The sequence below is a fragment of the Pecten maximus genome, chromosome 12, assembly GCF_902652985.1.
Source record: "Pecten maximus chromosome 12, xPecMax1.1, whole genome shotgun sequence".
NCBI classification, from domain to species: Eukaryota; Metazoa; Mollusca; class Bivalvia; order Pectinida; family Pectinidae; genus Pecten; species Pecten maximus.
The window spans coordinates 16,575,074-16,594,165 of NC_047026.1; the positions used below are offsets into that span (position 1 = coordinate 16,575,074).

The following is a 19,092-nucleotide window of genomic DNA, read 5'->3' on the forward strand; positions in this document are numbered from 1 at the left end:
ACATTTTATGATAGCGAAATTGTCTGTTTATCAAATAAACAAACAAGTTGTTTGATACGATACCTTAAATGAAACAGCAGAACATAATGTGTGTGGGTTCAATAAAAAGTGCATTATGAGGGGACACACAACTGAACAAATGAACATTTTAATCTGTCATAACGAAATTAACTATGACCTTTTTTTGGTTATGATGTCAATAAATGTTCAATACCACACGAGACAACACGAAATTATATCGACATGTTATAGCAAATTTAAAAGAACAAAACGATTTCATCATTGATTACTTTTATTATTTGTAATGTTTATGTTATCAGTGTGTTTAGAAATAATACACAGCCACCACATATACATAATAAACATCAACAAACACGGAATACACATCATTTTACAGTGTTACAATGTAAAACGCTCCTGTTGGCCTGAGTAAAGAGCTACCCTTCCGTTACACACCCTACTTAGCAAAAACAGAAGACGGGACCCATAACGAAACGTCATTATACTTTGATGACTTGTTTACAAAATGTCTAGTTCGTCATCTGTTTCCCTTCTAGCGATTGGTCCGGTGCCACAGCCGTGTGTGGTCAATTAAGTGACCAGCACAGGCTATTATAGACGTACATATCGGTCGACGTTAGCACATTTCATTTTCAGATAAATAGTCTTTTCAGGAAAATGTTAAAGGCTCCGAAATACTCTCGGGACGCTATTGGAAATTGTAACCAGGGTTTTTGCAGAGGCCAATGGCAAGATGCCATATCTGTTCATTTATAAATGTTGTAGTATTAACGTATTGTACAAGTCTACGGCTTTTCCAGATTGGGGTAGAGTAGTAAGAAATATTTTTTAGGATAAACTCATTAAGCTAGTTAATGATACTGAATAGAAAGATTTCGACAGAGTGGGCAATTAAATTATGACAAACTGGAACTTTTTCTCCGTTATTGCTTAGTTTATTAATGATAGAAGTTCTATGATTCATATATCATTAAACCCTAGCATTTTATGTTGGTGATGATATTTTTTTCCGAATTGGATTCTAAAGCACCGCCAAGAAAGAGGCGACAATCGTGTTTACACAGCACAAGTAATTATTATGTGCAATGCATTATGTTACATATGTAATATATGCTACAGACCTTATATTCCACAATTGTTTTATTTATTTAAATGTTCCATGTAATACGCCTTACGCGGAATATAAATTAACATAAGATAACGATAATAATTTATGTGTATGGCACAAAGACATGCTGTCATTGGTACGGTTGTGAACAAATTGTTGCTGGGATATCTTTCGATGTTTCATCGTCTAAAACGTCATTACTTTCTGGTACACGAGTTTCGGTGACGTCAACATCAACACAAGGTTCCGAAGTTTCATGTTCCAGATGAACATTAGAGTCTTTTGAGTTTTCACACTCTGATAAAGGGTCATGTCTGGGAGTGGAATCATGAGAATTGTTGTTTGGAATGGGAGAATCATTTGACTGTTTTACGATATCACCTTCCATGTTTATTTGTTGTGTAAAAACTGTTTGTTTTAAGGATATCTGGACGACGGGTACAGAAAGGGATTCCGATTTCCCCGCTTTAGTGTTGACAGACGCACGTGCCATGTCGTGAGTTTTGTCCACGTGCACTTTATGTTCCGCTGCTTCAGCGTTGGAAATGTTTTCCTGTTTCTTCCATTTCGTTCGTCTGTTTTGAAACCAAATCTTCACCTAGAAATAAAAGATGCACAAACTTGTAAACGAAGAAAAGATTGCCTCTATACATTACACGCTGTTAATCAACGACCCAAGATACATCACGGAACAGATTCAAGGGTACAAGTGCTTATTGTAAACAGTGTTAGTATAAGAGTAATCACCCTCGCGTGGTAAACATATTAGGATTTCTAAGTGACACCTCAAACAGAAGCTGAGAACATATAGCTATTCAAAACAGATATACCACCATTTTGTTAAAGCGGTATGTCCACAAGTACAACGAAAAGGCATAAATCCGATACCCCAGAAAACTGACTCAATACGACGCTCATCAATATTGTCTTATCTTTATCTTCATATATAATTATTATGGGTTCCTTCAAAGAAATATCTTAATCAGATCAAGTCAGTATTCACCAGTTTTAAAATAATTTCAACTAAATTCTTTGATGAGTCATCTGCTCATATTGTTCAAGACAAATCCTGAACCGGACTTGATCGGAAGTGGAAAACACTCTATCGGAGAAAATGAAAACCACTATCATTTTGTCTCGCTGTGTGATTGTTCAATCAATATTGATAATTCCAATAATTATATAAAGTATATATGAAAAAGAATAGTCTTATATCTTTGTGTCATTGTCATATTGTTATTCTTTTCAATATGGTTAAATTCATTGATATTTCATATACATATTTCGTATTCAAATTAATATTCATATATATATCATATTTTAATTATAGTGTGTTTATCAATTATGATTAAGTAAATGTTCAAACTTATTTAAAAAGATTTAGTTTTGAGACAAAAAATATTTTATGATAGCGAACTAATTCTGACATCTTAAGCTTTCCAAAAGAGAGGGCGAGATAGACACAGCCTTTCTTTATCTATACAACTAATTACTTGACATGTTTATCTCGTGTTAAACAATATCCGAAACTGTTTTTGTACCACAAATTATTTATTTGTGTTAATATGTAAAACAATGACTTATTCTTACCTGTGTTTCTGTGACGTTTAATAGCGCCGCCATTTCTGCACGTTCAGCTGATGAAAGGTACTTTTTTTGTTCAAATTGCTTCTCTAATTCAAATATTTGTCTGCCGGTGAACGTGGTTCGTGCTTTTTTCTTCTTTGCTTGATTGTCAGGGTTTGAATCCTCGTCTTCACTTTTCCGTTTCTGTTTTGTGTCGCAGTCACCTTGATAAAAGGAAATTGACATAAGTTGATTGATTGATATAGACACGTTCATCAATATCATGCAGAATAGACACAAACTTAAAAAAAAAAACAATTCGAACTGGATGGATTAAATAATTTTTGTATAACAAAGATGTTATACGATAGTTTTATTGTTTTTGTTTTTAAACGAAATGTACAACTTATGATACGAACACCAATTCAATTTAAGTTAACATACAAATTAGAAATTTGCTTTAATTTTCAAAAATCACAAAGAGATCAATAATGAATTAGTAAATAATTATTTCATGTTATGTGTTTGTATGTATATGGGGTGATAAGTTCTGGTTATTTTCAAGCATGTTTCAAGCTGGTATCACTTCGATAATTTGGAAATCACATTTAAATTTGACTATTCTCAGACGAAATACAGGAGAGTGGAACATTTTTCGATTTCTGAAAATCTAGGAAATTTAGGAAAGCTACTAAACATAGCAAAGGTAGCATTTTTTCCGAGCGTTAAATTTGTCTCATTAAAATATATGTCAACACCATAAATATATTTTAGTTGTTGATATTGATTTTTAGGAAAGGACATATATACAGTTTTATGTGCTCATAAATTATATATTTTATGCAATATCTTCGATTATTTCTACATCTCCTGAGTTTTTCAGCTCGAAATTTGATTTCATGTTAACGTCTTGCTATTTTTTTTAATTTTCCTATTTATTTAATATCAACAAATAGACATTCATAATATCAATCTTTTATTAAACCGGAAGTCAAAATCAAATGAATGTGATCATATAAATAACAACGTTTCGATATACTGTCTGTCTCTTAGAGACCGTCTTTGGTGGTACGTGTATGATTAGTCTAATTTCCTCCGCAATTGTTTTACTATATTGAGAAATACTGAGAACTTCAATAAGTAATACCGTTAAATAGCAATTACAGTTTTAAACTAAATCGTAAACTTCAATATTCTATATATATATATATATATATATATATATATAAATGATGTAAAGGAGCCTTTAAACATTATTCGGTATATCATGTATATTTTACTTAAGGATTCTATAAGACATCAAGTTAATAGCACATTCAAACGACTTAATTACGGATTATTTCATAAGCTGAACCCGAATACTTAACATAAAATATCATTTTATAGCTGTTTCGCCCTTCGGGGACTTGTCACTAAATGCTTGGGGATTTAGAAGAGAAGTCGAAAATATAACATTCGTTTAAACAAATGTTAAAATATTGGAAACAGTGGGAAGTGCATTAAGTTAATAACTGAAACAATTTCGTAATATTCAGATGTTTTACCATTTTAAAATTGCATAGAATAGGTGCAAGTTTACTTAACCAATGCCTATTTTTGTAAGAATGTAAATGTGGCATTCAGGGTAATGGAATTTCCCCGGGGCCTTAAACACAACCAGCAGGGCTTACGAACTAGTCATCCAAACATTGTACAAAAGACACAAAATAGTGTCACCTTTAAACATTCATTTGGTGAAATATAATAAATATCGAATCACGAATATAAAACTGAATTCATATTTAGAAATGTCGTTCCCTTTTATATGTCTGTCTTACTTGGCATTATTTGTATAAAATATTTTCCATCGGTTTAAATTCGAGAAATCATTATTCCAATGGAATATTCCACTTTTTATGCAAATTTCTAGTAATAATTTTCTCCTCTCTAATGCCTTATACTCTCCTGTTTAGTAAGCATGTCTTCAATTAATGAACGCCACAAAAATGGAGGAAATTTATCACCTTACTTTTAGTTATCATTTTAGTTTAACTGCAGTATAAGCATGTGCCATTTTTTTACAGGTTCATTGTTATGAACTATAATCCCTGAATATTCTACTTAGTCTGTGGCATGGTCTATCAAGTTTTACGCACATTCGATTTTTTTTTAGATAATCTTGATGTTGATGACTTTTTTTTCCATTATACAAACTAGAAACAACTGTTTACTGGTAATTCACACTGAAAATGATCTACATCAGCATAAAGATCAAATGCGAATTTTTTTCAGATAAATGTCTTTCATTAAGTATTGAAGAGTATTACCAGGTCATAAACGCTTTTTGTCGGGATTGCACAAAAGACACACAAGATATTGGCATCTTTTAAAGCAAAGTTGGTGTCAGATATAGCAGAGTCAAAATGAATTAAGCTGTGCTGTAAGGCTGATGCTAAGTGTCTAAAGTGATCATAAAAAGCGACCAAAACACTCGAAATAGACCATAATAAATGTCAAATCTCGACGGAAAGGTGCAAAAGACCCACAATTCAATAAATTTCCACAACTTTCAAAACTGGATACTAAAATAAGAATGTGAATATTACGAACCGTTTCACTATGCAAATGATTTATAACGTGACAAGCAGGTTATGATAAACCCCAGGGACTAAAACATTTAAGAGCTATATCACGTCAAATGTAGTTAAAAGAATTAATGTTGATGCGCCTCCTTTTATATATCTTAATATTTGTGCAGACCAGGTGCGATATACATGTACAAGATGTAGTTTAATATTAGACATGGTCTGATTTCCCTTAATTTTCATTAACTAAAACAAGGTCACATGGAGGTCAAAATTTTCAGAAAGTGAACTAATGTTTCTAGTTTCAGAAACACCAAATCAAAATTGCAATTATGACATCATAATCATTGTGACGTCACAATGCTCTAATGTAAATTCCCTATTATCAAGAGATTAAATTGCAACGACATTTGATTGGGTCAATAGTGTTATACCGATCTGGTAGAATCTAAATTTTGACCGAGAATCAAATTTTTGACCGAGGGCGAGGTCGACTTAACACCACATTGACCTCACTAGAGGTACATGATTAATAAATACCGACTTCCTTTTCTTATGGATTTCAATTTGTCCTTAGCATCGAAACATTTGTATGCTGTAGTTTTATATTCTAAATGTGGTATATACTGTACATGTATTTATGATAAATTCAAATTTGAATGTGCTGTTTCACGTGCTAGTCTTTTGTACAATCGATCGACATTGCTTCCCCTACATGTATATAAGTGGTCATTTGATTATTTACTCGGTCTAGCAACCAGCTATTAATTGCCATCTTATTTCCAATAAACGTATGTTATACGGTGGTATAAAAGACGTGACAATTTGTTCTTATATATAAGATATAGTACGCTGATAGGTAACTAATGTCTTATCTATACTGCATAGGTTGACAGATATCAGTGTGATTAGTATGACATAGGTAAATGGTGAGAACTGACCGCCGAGTGTAAAACCGCCCCCACCCTCTTAATAATGTCCTAAATACGCCTTACCTGTGTGGGAACCACATTGCTAAATACCGTACTCTTTAGTATCTATTTATTTATACACAAGAAATATTATCCTAGCATTCTTCTATACTCACACTATATTTGTATTAAATAGTGTTTATGAAGAAAAACCTGAACTTTTACATTTCTAGTATTATCATTTTATTATTATTATATTATCATTTTCTATCACATCTTGTATTATTATTTTATTGTTTTTGTTTTATTTATTTTTTACATATCATTTTGGCATTAGCAATAATCATTGTAAGTTGAAAAATATTTATTTTACAAAGATAATGTTCAGATTTTGTGACAATATCTTCATCAAATAAAACACGGGCCCAATATCTTAACGAGTTATATATATATGCATATATTCAAAGGTCGTAATAACAAAATAATCGTAATGGTATCCCCAAAAATCAAATTACCGTATTCACGGATTTTTAATCAGAACAATTAAAACAGAGCTGATAACAAACACCAAAACTGCTCTTTTTATTGAAATTTCAACACAATGTTGTCTGGCTTCCGTAACTGGGTATAGCTATATGATACATCATAAGCTATATGATACATCATAGCGATAAGCCTTACAAGCTGCTATACAAAGGTGACAACCTAAAATGCACCGCGAGACCAAATTAATTATATATTTACGTAACCGCCATCAAGACACTAGTGTGTGTAACACATGTGTCTGACTCGCTCACACTATATCACATTCTATACTAATACATACCATCTCACGCTGGGCTTATTGCCGGTAATTGTAGGGATATTTGATACAATGTTATAGTTCACTTGTCTGAGATGCTGCGCAGTAATTGTAAACAGAACATTACATAGCGTTATGCATACGCAGTCCCAGGTCAGTTAGACACTGCGCCAGTCATAACGATTTACACCGATAATTACTCCGGAATACAAATGCCACCTCGTTATATAAATGAGACTGTTATAGCGATAAACACGCCAATATCACTTGTATTAATGATAACGTTTACGTTCACACTTTCTCCTCGTGTCTGTAGCATTGCCTTATTTCTGTAGATGTTGCAATTATGTATAATTATATAAAGCCACGCGCGAAAAATACCGACAAATATGAAATTAACAATAGTTTATGAATATGCAAATGACTTATTTACCACTTCTCTAGATATTTGTTTCAATTGTGTTCTGTGATATTCGACATCCCTTTATCGTATATACGTATTTGTTAAGTCATTGTTCGATTTTGAAATATCGTACCAGTTTCCTGAGGATGCTATAGGGTATACGTAATTAAGACATGCTCATATCATTTTGCAAGGATGTAACTCGTACAATTAAAAAATAAATGTATTTGAAATGAATATGATAGTGGCCTTTTTCTTACTTTAGTGATAACTAAAACCTTTTAGATAATATTAAATGCACCTCTTCGCTTAATAACTTTTAAAGCTCTTTAGTTTTATACAAAATGTATATTAGAATTTAGGTTGCCTATTGAATTTCGTGGAAATCAATACCCAGGAAAGTCGACATATCATAGACTTTTATAATAATAATTTTGTTAGTTATATTTTATACCTATATTAAGGTCAGACTCCCTATTATTCGAGGTTTGTGACAACAGACACCAGTCCTCTGACAATATACATTCTGAAATATAGCTTTGTCAGTTTCATGGAAACCATTTCGAAAGTTAGAATTTCACAACTATTTGGCCTAGACGCCATACTATACCAGCTGAGTGACAACGGACACCAGTCCTTGTCTGACAATATTCATTCTCTCCCAAAAGCTAGCTTTGTCAGTCAACCCAACATAGAACTAATCACTCAAAACAAAGTGTTAATGACCATGGCTGGCGCAGCTACTCCTCTACTATAGTCATCCAGATTGATTGGCTGTTATTGGTAGCATGAATTCACAATTATTGCCAGCCTTCACAGAACATAATTCAATATCCTCTTTGCTAATTAATAGTTAGCCATAATCTTCTAAGTCGTGTTTCATCAGTAATAATTAGAATTATAACATCGCTTTCAATACGGATCACACATTGACTGTTCGTTCATTGGATTAATGTAAATTTAAATTGTGATATGACGTTCGTTTTTCATTACAGGGTAGTTTTAATGAATTGTTTAAAGAAAAATCCATTCTAATAAATTGATTTTTATTTCCAGTTTTTAACCCTATGAGATGATATTAGCTTTTAAATATTCCTATTAAATTCTGCTGAGCCCTATTTGACATTTGTCGGAGATGCCATTAACGCCACGTTTTAATGAATTTGTTAATTGCTATTAACAAATATGCATTTTTTCTTTAATCAGCATCAAGATAAAATGCCAGATTAAAAAGAGGAGAACTATCAGGTTTGTATATTTTCCTACCACTAATATCTTTAAATCATTAAGTGTAAACTTGATATATTGATCTTATTTATCTAGAATAGGTATATAGCCTATCTAGATATACGATTTTGTCAAAACACTGTCATCATTTAAAATCTTGTTACCAGCTGCTGTAAGTTTGATCGGATAAGGTATTTGTTTTGGTATCCTACAAAAATGCGTTTGATAATGTTTGTTTGTTTGTCATTAATATTTACTTGATAATTTACTTATATAATACATTGTATCTTATATATCACATAACCCCATCCACACTCTTGTTTCTTTTCCCTCCAATTTGTAATCCGTTTTATCAAATCAGATAAAAGTTATATTCTTAATTGGAACTTCGCGCTAAAATTTGATTTTATCGTCATTTAGTGATATTATTAGATTTAACAATACTCGAAACTTTATCATTTTCGCGAAGGATGGGAATATCGGGAGGCACAAGTCAAAATACAGTATATCACTTTAATTCCGAGTCTATCAACAACTTACAAGACTCACCTCAAAATATATCTGTCATCACATCATTGTCGCAAAATAATGAAGATATGTCAATGTTTTTTTTGATGTCTAAAACATATCGGTACATATTCAGGAGACGAAGAAAAAATAAAATATGGAAATACAGGGTTTACTTAGTGATAGCGCTGATAACACCACAGTGTAACATAGTTACCACAAACACATGTAGACAAAGTATATAATATTCTTAGCATACAACTGATTATGTGGGAATGATTTGCCATATCGTTTAGGATCCGGGTTCTATGTTATTTAGTGGTGGAATGATATGGAGACGTGACCTGGAATTCTGTGGGGTATATTATATCACTTAATATGTATTTAGTCAGCACTCCTTGCATGCTGCTTTAATGGAGTATTATTTGTACGCCATTATAAGTTATTAGTTTTTTTTTCGTTTTTAATTTTGATATAGAGAAAAAAGAAGAAACTGCTTTATAGAGGCGATGTAACAGTACGTGTATACGCCTTATTGGTACGGTTTGCTATTTTATTTATTTATTTTTTGTTTGTTTATTTGCTTTTTGTTATTGTTTTTTTGTTGTTTTTGTTGTTGTTTTTTTCGAAGATATATTTTATGTCCTATCTCAATGTTATCATAGGAAATTCCACAAGATATTTATTTTATTCTTAATAGTTCAATAAATATAACTGATTTCAAAAACTATGTATCACATCATACAAAAAATATATATATATTTATCTTTCAAAGTCTCCTGAATTTTGTATGGTGTTTATTTCATCATCGTATTGCCTATATCTAGATTTTATTTCATTATGAATTAAGGCATTTCTACATGAAATATTGTCGATCTCTTTGATAACCACTGTTTGAAATTAAACCTTCAGATATTTATGTGAACTAGAATATATAATTTGCATAAATTATTTAAATGTTTAATAAATATAAAATAATATTAAAGAAATAGAATCAGTTTCGGACAAAGCATTAAGGTAATATAATAATTACATTCTTTGTAAACTTTAATTCAAATCGCCATGTTAGATTGTCTACGAAAAGCGGTTAACTTATTTACATATTCAATTTAAACGAATCGTACGTACTACCTATAAAGTTAATATATTTCACAAATTAAAGTATTGAAACATTCTTATGAATCGAATCTGTATGGTACATGGGCAGTCAAGATTTATTCAATCAGTCAGAATCGCTGATATGTATTGATAACTTTTATATTAAGCTTGATCCAAATGTTGAGAAAATGTTGAAACATATTTCTGTGCCCTTTTCAACTGAGGAAAAAAGAGGTACATGTAAATTAGTTCGTCATTTTCTTGTTTTGTTCTCTTTGAGCCAAGCAATCTTCCAGCCAAGTTCGAATTTAGGATACTGTAAGTAAGCACTATTTTTAAAAAAAACCTTGGTTTGTGAAAAAAGCAACCATTGAACAATATCACAGACGTGAAATTACTAGTATCAAATTCTATACGATTAACCATGTTCACAAGATATATACATATATATAATGAAATACACTTGGAGAAATATCTCAACTAGAGGTACGGACCTGCTGTACTCGTAGAATGAGATAAAGTTTTAAATACGAGTCATTCGATTCCGTTATTTATACTTTTGCTGATATTACTTTATAGATTGACGATTCTCAAATTTCACTTTGTGATACCAATACATGGTAAAGTGCACGTAAATAGTTGCATGCCGATAAAAAACTGTATGTAACCATTCAAAATAGTAATGCTTATCCACTACTTCCATAGGAGCACTTTCCCACACACTTGAAAATATATTTATCAGATAAGTCTTTTCCTGATAAAATATTTGTTTATATTAAACATGTCCATAAGATAAATTAATATCCGTTCGTTATGAATTCGAGATTTGTAACGCTTCTTAAACCAACGCCTTCATTTCATTTAAAGATTTATTTAATTATCCTCATAAGCTTGGAAATGCCAACTCGCATGAAGGGCATTGTAGGGCCTAAATAAATTAACTATCGTATTCATCACTAAGGAATTAAATTATAAAAATGATTATATACACTTAAATAAAACAGTCTGTATTAAGTGTTGATGTTAATGCTAATAGAAAACTCCATAAACAGTAGGCTTGTTGACATCACATGTAGGTATTTGCAATAAGTAAAATGCATTTCTATCAATATTTTTATCAATTTAAATATTTTCGTTATGGGGGGATACCATAAAAACTCATATTTAAAAGAATTAGAAAATAAACAACAAAAGATAAGAACAATTAGAGTATAAAGAAACAAATGTAAATAAACATTAAGAAACATTACATACTCTCATGGCTTGTACCGTGATGTCTATTTTCCAAGTTCTCCGGTCCGGATATGTATCCGTCCAAGTCCGAATTCCGGTGTTTAGTGTAGCCTTCTTTTCCGTCGCTGGAATCGTACCCATAGCCACGATGTCGCCGTTCGTCACTACGCGCGTGAATTGACCTCTTTTCCTCGATTTTAACATTGTCCTTATCGAAGCAGATCCCCAGGATGTTAGATATGAAGTGGGGTGTCGGTTGTTTGGGTGTCTTCTCGTAAATATGAGGATGCCAGGTTCGAGGCGCTGTGAAAAAAGCACTGTCTCTTGAATAGCATGATGATGTCAACGAATTGTGATGTCTTGAATTCATACTGCAATCCATTCCTTGTTTACAATTTTGTTAAAGTCTTGTTTGTTCAATGTATTTGAACAACTTCACAGGTTATAGAATGTTCCGTATGACAGATACAAATTTAATAACATAAAAAATGTAAACGTCATTTATATATATATAAAGTCCAAATTAATTTTTGATGGAGAAGCAAAAATCACAAGGTATTTCCAAAAAGAAACTTCTGTACTAATACACAGTAAAAAGTATCAACATGGATACTTCCGGAAGCACTTGTGTAAAACTGTCTGTAATAGGTTTACAACTGTAAACAGAGCACAGCCTCCCGCGGGTCCATCCCGACAAGCTACCTGTCTCTTACACCTTGACACAGCATCATCAACCGTTATAGCGGTACCAACTGTCTCAAGTCACTAGTAATTCTCTGTCTACCACCGCGGCTGCAGGACGTGCCTTGTCTAATGCTCACCACTTAATGAATAAATTCTCTTCAATTAAGACAGGGTGATTTGTACAACGACAAGAACAACCAAACACCGCAAGTATCGTTATCATAATGAAACGTCTTAGGAGGGAGGGAGAGGGGCTGGGAGGGGGTGATAGGAATCTATTATGCTGTTAATGAGCCCTAAAGTTAGTAGCGATGTACGGGAGGGCTGGATCAATCTCGCCGTGCTGAGAAACGGCATACCAGTGGTGGAGCCTATAAGCGAGGGGCACTCGGCTGAAGATTAGCAGCGTCATTCGGCCAATCGGCCCAGGAATAACGCTGTCACTCTAGGAATTAATGATCATAAACCTATAGTGATAAACAAATACCTCTAACCTCCGGTGTCAGTTTCGGATTATAATATTCTTAATGACTCCAATATTGCAGGTCATTATCAGAGGTACAGAACACCTAATTGTTTCAATCAATATTAGTACACAGTCCTGTCTACCGAGCCGAGGGGGCTATCAAACTTCTACACAGCGGGCAGCCACAAAATGCCCGCTATCGTCCCAAATCGCGCGTGTCAATCATGCGCTATCTACACACTGTACATATCTACACACTTTTGGCATGGTCGGGTGACCATACTTAATTTACTGGAAATAAGTCTGGTCTGTTAATGAATGAAATAAAGTCATCATTGACTTTCTAATTCGGATTTAATTGTAGTGGATCTCGGACAACGATAACATAGCGAAAACATGTGTACCGCGCCCCTTTCAGTCATAATGGGAGTTTTACGGACTATTTAAGCTACAGATTTCTCAAATTAAAGTTTTGCCCCCCCCCCCCCCCCCCCCCCCCTTTTTTTCTAATTAAACGCATTCCATTCATAATCTTGAATAAGTAACGTATACCTATTATTTCTGGTTGATTTCGAGACGATTTCCTCGGTCAGAATACGCAAATAAGACGTTTCTTCTTTCCAGGTCACAAGACACTGGATTTATTTAGCAGTAATTTTATAAGCGAGAGGAGGGGATGGGTGGAGGAAATCGGCAAATAGATGTAAACACAGTCTTTTTCTTAAGCTTTGACAATCTAGAAAATTCAAAATGTCTCCTAATCGCAGTAGCGAATGATATACATAGGGATACGAGTGAATTATTCCAATGTTTGCACTACAAAATGTGTTTTGATTGGTTGATGCATAAAAATGCGTAAAGGCCCGGAATTATCTAGGGTCTTACATAGCCTAATAGTGTTGTGAAAAGACATCAAACAAGAATGTCAAGTTTTATATTTATGCATAGTCTGTATAAAAACAGGAATGACGATCGAGAGTTTGATATACATTTTGTATATACCATAATTCTTTAAGATTGACCAAACAGGTCCTTCATATTATATAAAAGTAGTGATTTTTCAAGAATATGATGAAAAATCAGCACATCCTATCATTAATGTCCATCACATTCCGCACAATCTGGTTGACCTTCGACCTTTTGTGTGGATTTGTTGTTTAGTTTTCTGGAAATCACTTCATGAACAGAAATGGGGTTTTTTTGTGTGAAATTAACATGCACACATTTCATATTTTGGTACAGTCTTAAAGACACGTCATCAAACATTAATTTTCAAATTTGTATTTAAATACACAGATAATTCAAAGTAGTGGAAGAGGAATTCAGCTAAGGAATCTTGATGAAATCCACAACACTTACAACAAATGCAATGATATTTACTTGTGTACTGAAAACTTTATAAACATAAGCATAAACGTTTCGTCACACTAGCATATTTTTTATTTATTTAAACATCAGTACAATACACTATAATTAAATAATTCTAATTGTTTTTTCATCAGAACTTAAAACACCGCTGTCTGTTGTTGTTATACATATTCATCACGTAAAATACCTGCATTCAAATGCATTTTGATTTCATTTTCATTCAGTTTATACGTTTAAAGACACGTTGTTTTAGTAATATTTCCATGTTGTAACCGTAACCATATGCATATTTGCTTCATGGTAGAAGCTTTTTGATTGGTCTTCTATTTATGACGATATGTGTCCACACTGGGTTGGACCGGATATAACCATCATGCCGATACAACAGGCCTAATGGTCCAGTCAGCGTGTGGGTGCGATTTCACAGACTTGACTTTAAACATATTTTATTGCCAGTTGACAAGGGATTAGGTTTTTTTTCAACTGATGGACGCCCTCTCCCATTATACAAAAACATTACATAAAAACATTTAGAAAGACATAAACATAAAGTAGGCTAGATACATGTGTATAGAATACATGCAATTAACACAGACACAGGTTTGCAAGAAAGACTACAAGAATGCATATCAAAATCTATTCACAGACTCTCAGATAAAACGCTATATTAGTTCTATAATCATCACCCAAAAGACGCCACTGTACTTAACACTAGGACTAATATTTAAAGTCAAACACGAGTGAAAAACACAAGAATGGCCACCTGTCTATAGAATTTTAGAATCATGAATTAAATTGAGGTTTATGATTTTGGTGATGTCGGATTCTAAGTTTGAAACCAGGGGGAGATAACCTAATATTATAATTTAGAGGAGCAATTCTTACAAAAAACTTAGGGGCTGGTGGCCAGTCTCGAAAAAAAAAAAAAATCCTCTACTCACAGAAAAGTGAAACCTACGTGGGGCAGTTGCCAGGTACTGACCGTAGGCCGGTGGTTTTTCTCCGGGGACTCCGGCTTTCCTCCTCCACCTCCAAAACCTGGCACGTCCTTAAATGACCCTGGCTGTTAATAGGACATTAAACAAAATAAACCATAAACTCACAAAAAAGTAATATTTTTATCGGTAGCTATAAAATATCTTGAAGTCAACAACCGGACGTTTACAAGTCAAACGAACAAAAATAAAATAAAATGTACGTTTTTGCTTATGCGCTCACTATACAAATATTATCAAAATTTACTTATATTTCTAAATGTAAATACCTGTAATCTTCATTCATAAAGCTCTGTCATTGATTCCAATTAATTAATTTCCGCATGGTATAGTATTTAACAGACACACTTATAGTGGATTAGTATATCTGTAGATAAAAAAAAACGTGCTAAGTGTCTGATTTAGTTGTGTGACCCCTTAATAACCAACGAAAAAGTGATAGTTATGATATTCTTCAACTTGAAAATGAAAACAATTTAAGTGATATGAAACATTGGTTACTGGCACAGGGACTTGGTGCTAATTTCCAACACACGATGCACATATATATATCAAGTTGATACTATAAAAAATACGTATGGACCGTGTGTTAAAAATTCATGCCAAGTCCCTGTGTTTACTCGTGTGAATGACATAATATAAAAATATACACCCGTATAGTGCCCCCTTCTCGCCGCCCCGCCCCGCCAGTCTCTGTTCGAATAAAAGCAACACATATTAAATCGCCTCTAAAATTAAGAATACCGTTGATCCCATTAAGCAATTGCTCGGTTTTTAAATGGTCTACATCGTTTCCATAACACGTGCCCTTTTGGCGCCCCCTTGTGACGGTAGATAATGGAGTTGTTTTGGCATTGTCGATGATGGGCGAAGAAAGGCCTCCACTCGACGTATGTGTGATTGGGCCGCTGATATGAATCTGATCATTTAATCTGACATTCATGTTCATTTAAAGGGTATTTTGTTCCCCAGAGTCGGCTAGCCGAGGTAATAAACGTTCTCGGCTGACGGTAGCCTGGTCTAATAGTGTTGACAGACCGCTACTAACGCTGTTCTTGAGGTGATGTTTAAAACGCTGCGAGATCGAAATACGATAGACAAAACATGTGTTTCTTATTGTGCGTCAACGTACTGGAATTACGATGTGCAATTATTTATCATAATTTCTTTCCCGACAATTTCGCCACATATTCAAGCATGTAAGAAGCGTGGCTGACAGCGTTAGTGATAGGCGTCTGTTCTATAACTAGGGAGACACCAGCGATCACGCCGCGGTTTGATGAGGGGATTATAAATATATTATATTACTTCGACAACAACGTCTTGATATTAACCATGATTACACAGACGTGAGCGCCACCCTATAGCAATATACTTAACCAGTAAACGGTTGACGTGTGATGTGGAATACGATTTAAACCTAATACGCCTTTTAATCATTGTAGCTCGTTTACAGAAAACCTGTTTATAAACTTTTATGTTTTCGTGTGGTTTTCGTGACAATAACAAAGAGAACAATTAGATGTAACTAGTTTATCCATTTCGTAAAAAAAAAATATGTTAAAAATAAATTAACAGGGTCATTAATTAATCTCTAAACAAAAGATATAGATTAATTGTACTTATAATTGTGGTTATACAGACCCTGTCAAATTTATACCGTGAAGTCGTTAATCTGTTTGATAATATTAAATCATAGTTTGGAACGAATTGATTATGTATATGTTAGCAAACTTAAAAAAGTCAGGATAATGTGTGACGTAGCTGGAGGTTAGACAAAGTGTGACGTAGTTGTTGGTTTGATAAAGTGTGACGTAGCTGTTGGTTTGATAAAGTGTGACGTAGCTGTTAGTTTGATTGAGTGTGACGTAGCTGGAGGTTAGACAAAGTCTGACGTAGTTGTTGGTTTGATAAAGTGTGACGTAGTTGTTGGTTTGATAAAGTGTGACGTTGCTGTTGGTTTGATTAAGTGTGACGTAGCTGGAGGTTAGACAAAGTCTGACGTAGTTGTTGGTTTGATAAAGTGTGACGAAGTTGGGCGTTTGATAAAGTGTGATGTTATTGAATGTTCAATGAAGTGTGACGTACGTAGTTGTGTGTTTGAAGTGTGACGTAGTTAGGATTTTGGCGAAGTGTGACGTAATTGTTGTGTGTTAGATGAAGTATGACTAGTGAGAAGTATGGTGAAGTGTGACGTAATTGTTGTGTGTTAGATGAAGTGTGACGTAGTTGGTTGTTAGATGAAGTGTGACGTAACTAGATGTTAGACTAAATGTGGCGCAGCCGAGTGTTTACTGACGTGTGTCGCATATTGGGTGTGGAATGAAGTGTGACGAAGTGGGTGTTTGGTGAAGTTTGATTTAGCTTGGTATCAAATTAAGTGTGACGCAGTCGGGGTCAAATGAAGAATGACGCAGTTTGGTATTTGGTAGAGTGTGACGTAGTTGTTTGCTTGGTGAAGTGTGACGTAGTTGTCGGTTTGATGAAGTGTGACGTAGTTGTCGTGTTGATAAAGTTTGACGCAGTTGTCGGTTTGGTGAAGCGTGACATAGTTGTCGGTTTGGTGAAGTGTTACGTACAATATAGTTGTGTGTTTGATAAAGTGTGACGTAGCTGTCGGTTTGTTGAAATGTGATATAGTTGTGTGTTTTATGAGGCATTTGATAAAGTGTGACGTAGGTGTGTGTTTTATGAAGTTTGAGGTACAGAGTAGTTTGAAGTTTAATAAAGTGTGACGTAGTTTGATGTTTAATAAAGTGTGACGTAGTTTGATGTTTAATAAAGTGGGACGTAGTTGTCTGTTTGATGCACTGTGACTAAGTTGGTTGCGTGTTCGATGAGGTGGCTATATCTAATGAACATGAAGAAATAAAAAATGATATTAACAGCGCCCTAAACACGATTGGTTATAGAGGCGGAGTTCGATGGAATTTCTGCGGGATGCAATTAATCATTATTCATTCGCTTTAATTTTAAAAGATAAAATAGCTCAAAATTTTAGAAGGGTTTTATAGCGTAAAGTTAACATAATTACTATTTATCGGAGTTATAACACATAGTACTTGTATATAAGTACATTGTATAAAACATATAGTACATGTATATAAGTATAAAATATTCAGAAAGTTCGACACACTGTGTTGTATGCCAACAAATGTAAGGAGCCAGGACTGGACATTCTTGCTGTATCCTGCAGAATGTCGTAAAAGGCATGGATAAAGTGAGACCCTATATTCATTAATGTTTTCTGTCTTTTTCTTCTTCGCTCGCTGTCCTGTATAACTGTTGGTGTTCCCCAAGAAAAAGAGTCCTCATATGTATCCATGGCTGTTAGTGTCCCACAAGGAAGCAGTCATCACATGTCCCTGGCCATTGGTGTCCCATAGACACCGTTCCTCATATGACCCTGACTGTTTGTGTCCCCTAGACACCGTTCCTCATATGACCCTGACTGTTGGTGTCCCCTAGACACCGTTCCTCATATGACCCTGGCTGTTTGTGTCCCCTAGACACCGTTCCTCATATGACCCTGGCTGTTTGTGTCCCCTAGACACCGTTCCTCATATGACCCTGACTGTTGGTGTCCCCTAGACACCGTTCCTCATATGACCCTGACTGTTGGTGTCCCCTAGACACCGTTCCTCATATGACCCTGACTGTTGGTGTCCCCTAGACACCGTTCCTCATATGACTCTGACTGTTGGTGTCCTCCAGAACACCCGTCCTCATACGACCCTGGCCTCTCTGGTCCTCATATCAATTTGGCTGTTGGTGTACCCCGAGACACGAGTCTTCATTTGACCCTGACTGTGTCCCCTAGACATCGGTCATCATTTGACCCTGACTGTTGGTATCTCCAAGACAACCAATCTCATGTGACTCTGACTGTTTGTGTCCCCTAGGCATTGGTCCTCATATGACCTTGACTGTTGGTGTCCCCTAGACACCCGTCCTCATATGGCCCTGACTGTTGGTGTCCTCCAGAACACCCGTCCTCATATGACCCTGACTGTTGGTGTCCCCTAGACACCCGTCCACATACGACCCTGACTTTGGTGTCTCTATAGACACCCGTCCACATACGACCCTGACTTTGGTGTCCTCCAGAACACCCGTCCTCATATGACCCTGACTGTTGG

General features: G+C 34.5%; 1 protein-coding gene across 1 annotated transcript; it reads right to left on the minus strand.

The window, feature by feature from the left end:
• Positions 1–278: 278 nt before the first annotated feature.
• Positions 279–12,444, minus strand: LOC117339829 (homeobox protein engrailed-2b-like). Its single transcript, XM_033901535.1, has 3 exons — positions 11,462–12,444; positions 2,720–2,919; positions 279–1,727 (listed from the first exon to the last, which is right to left on the minus strand). Exons 1-3 carry the CDS (start codon positions 11,820–11,822, stop codon positions 1,260–1,262), a joined length of 1,029 nt encoding a protein of 342 aa, XP_033757426.1. The 5' UTR covers positions 11,823–12,444; the 3' UTR covers positions 279–1,259.
• Positions 12,445–19,092: the final 6,648 nt, after the last annotated feature.

Coding starts and splice junctions, on each gene's coding strand:
- LOC117339829 (XM_033901535.1), bottom strand. CDS start 11,822: ATGGATTGCAGTATGAATTCAAGACATCACAATTCGTTGACATCATCA. Junction 2,920..11,461: donor TCACGGTACAAGCCATGAGA/GTATGTAATGTT, acceptor CCTTTTATCAAG/GTGACTGCGACACAAAACAG. Junction 1,728..2,719: donor TAAACGTCACAGAAACACAG/GTAAGAATAAGT, acceptor TTTTATTTCTAG/GTGAAGATTTGGTTTCAAAA.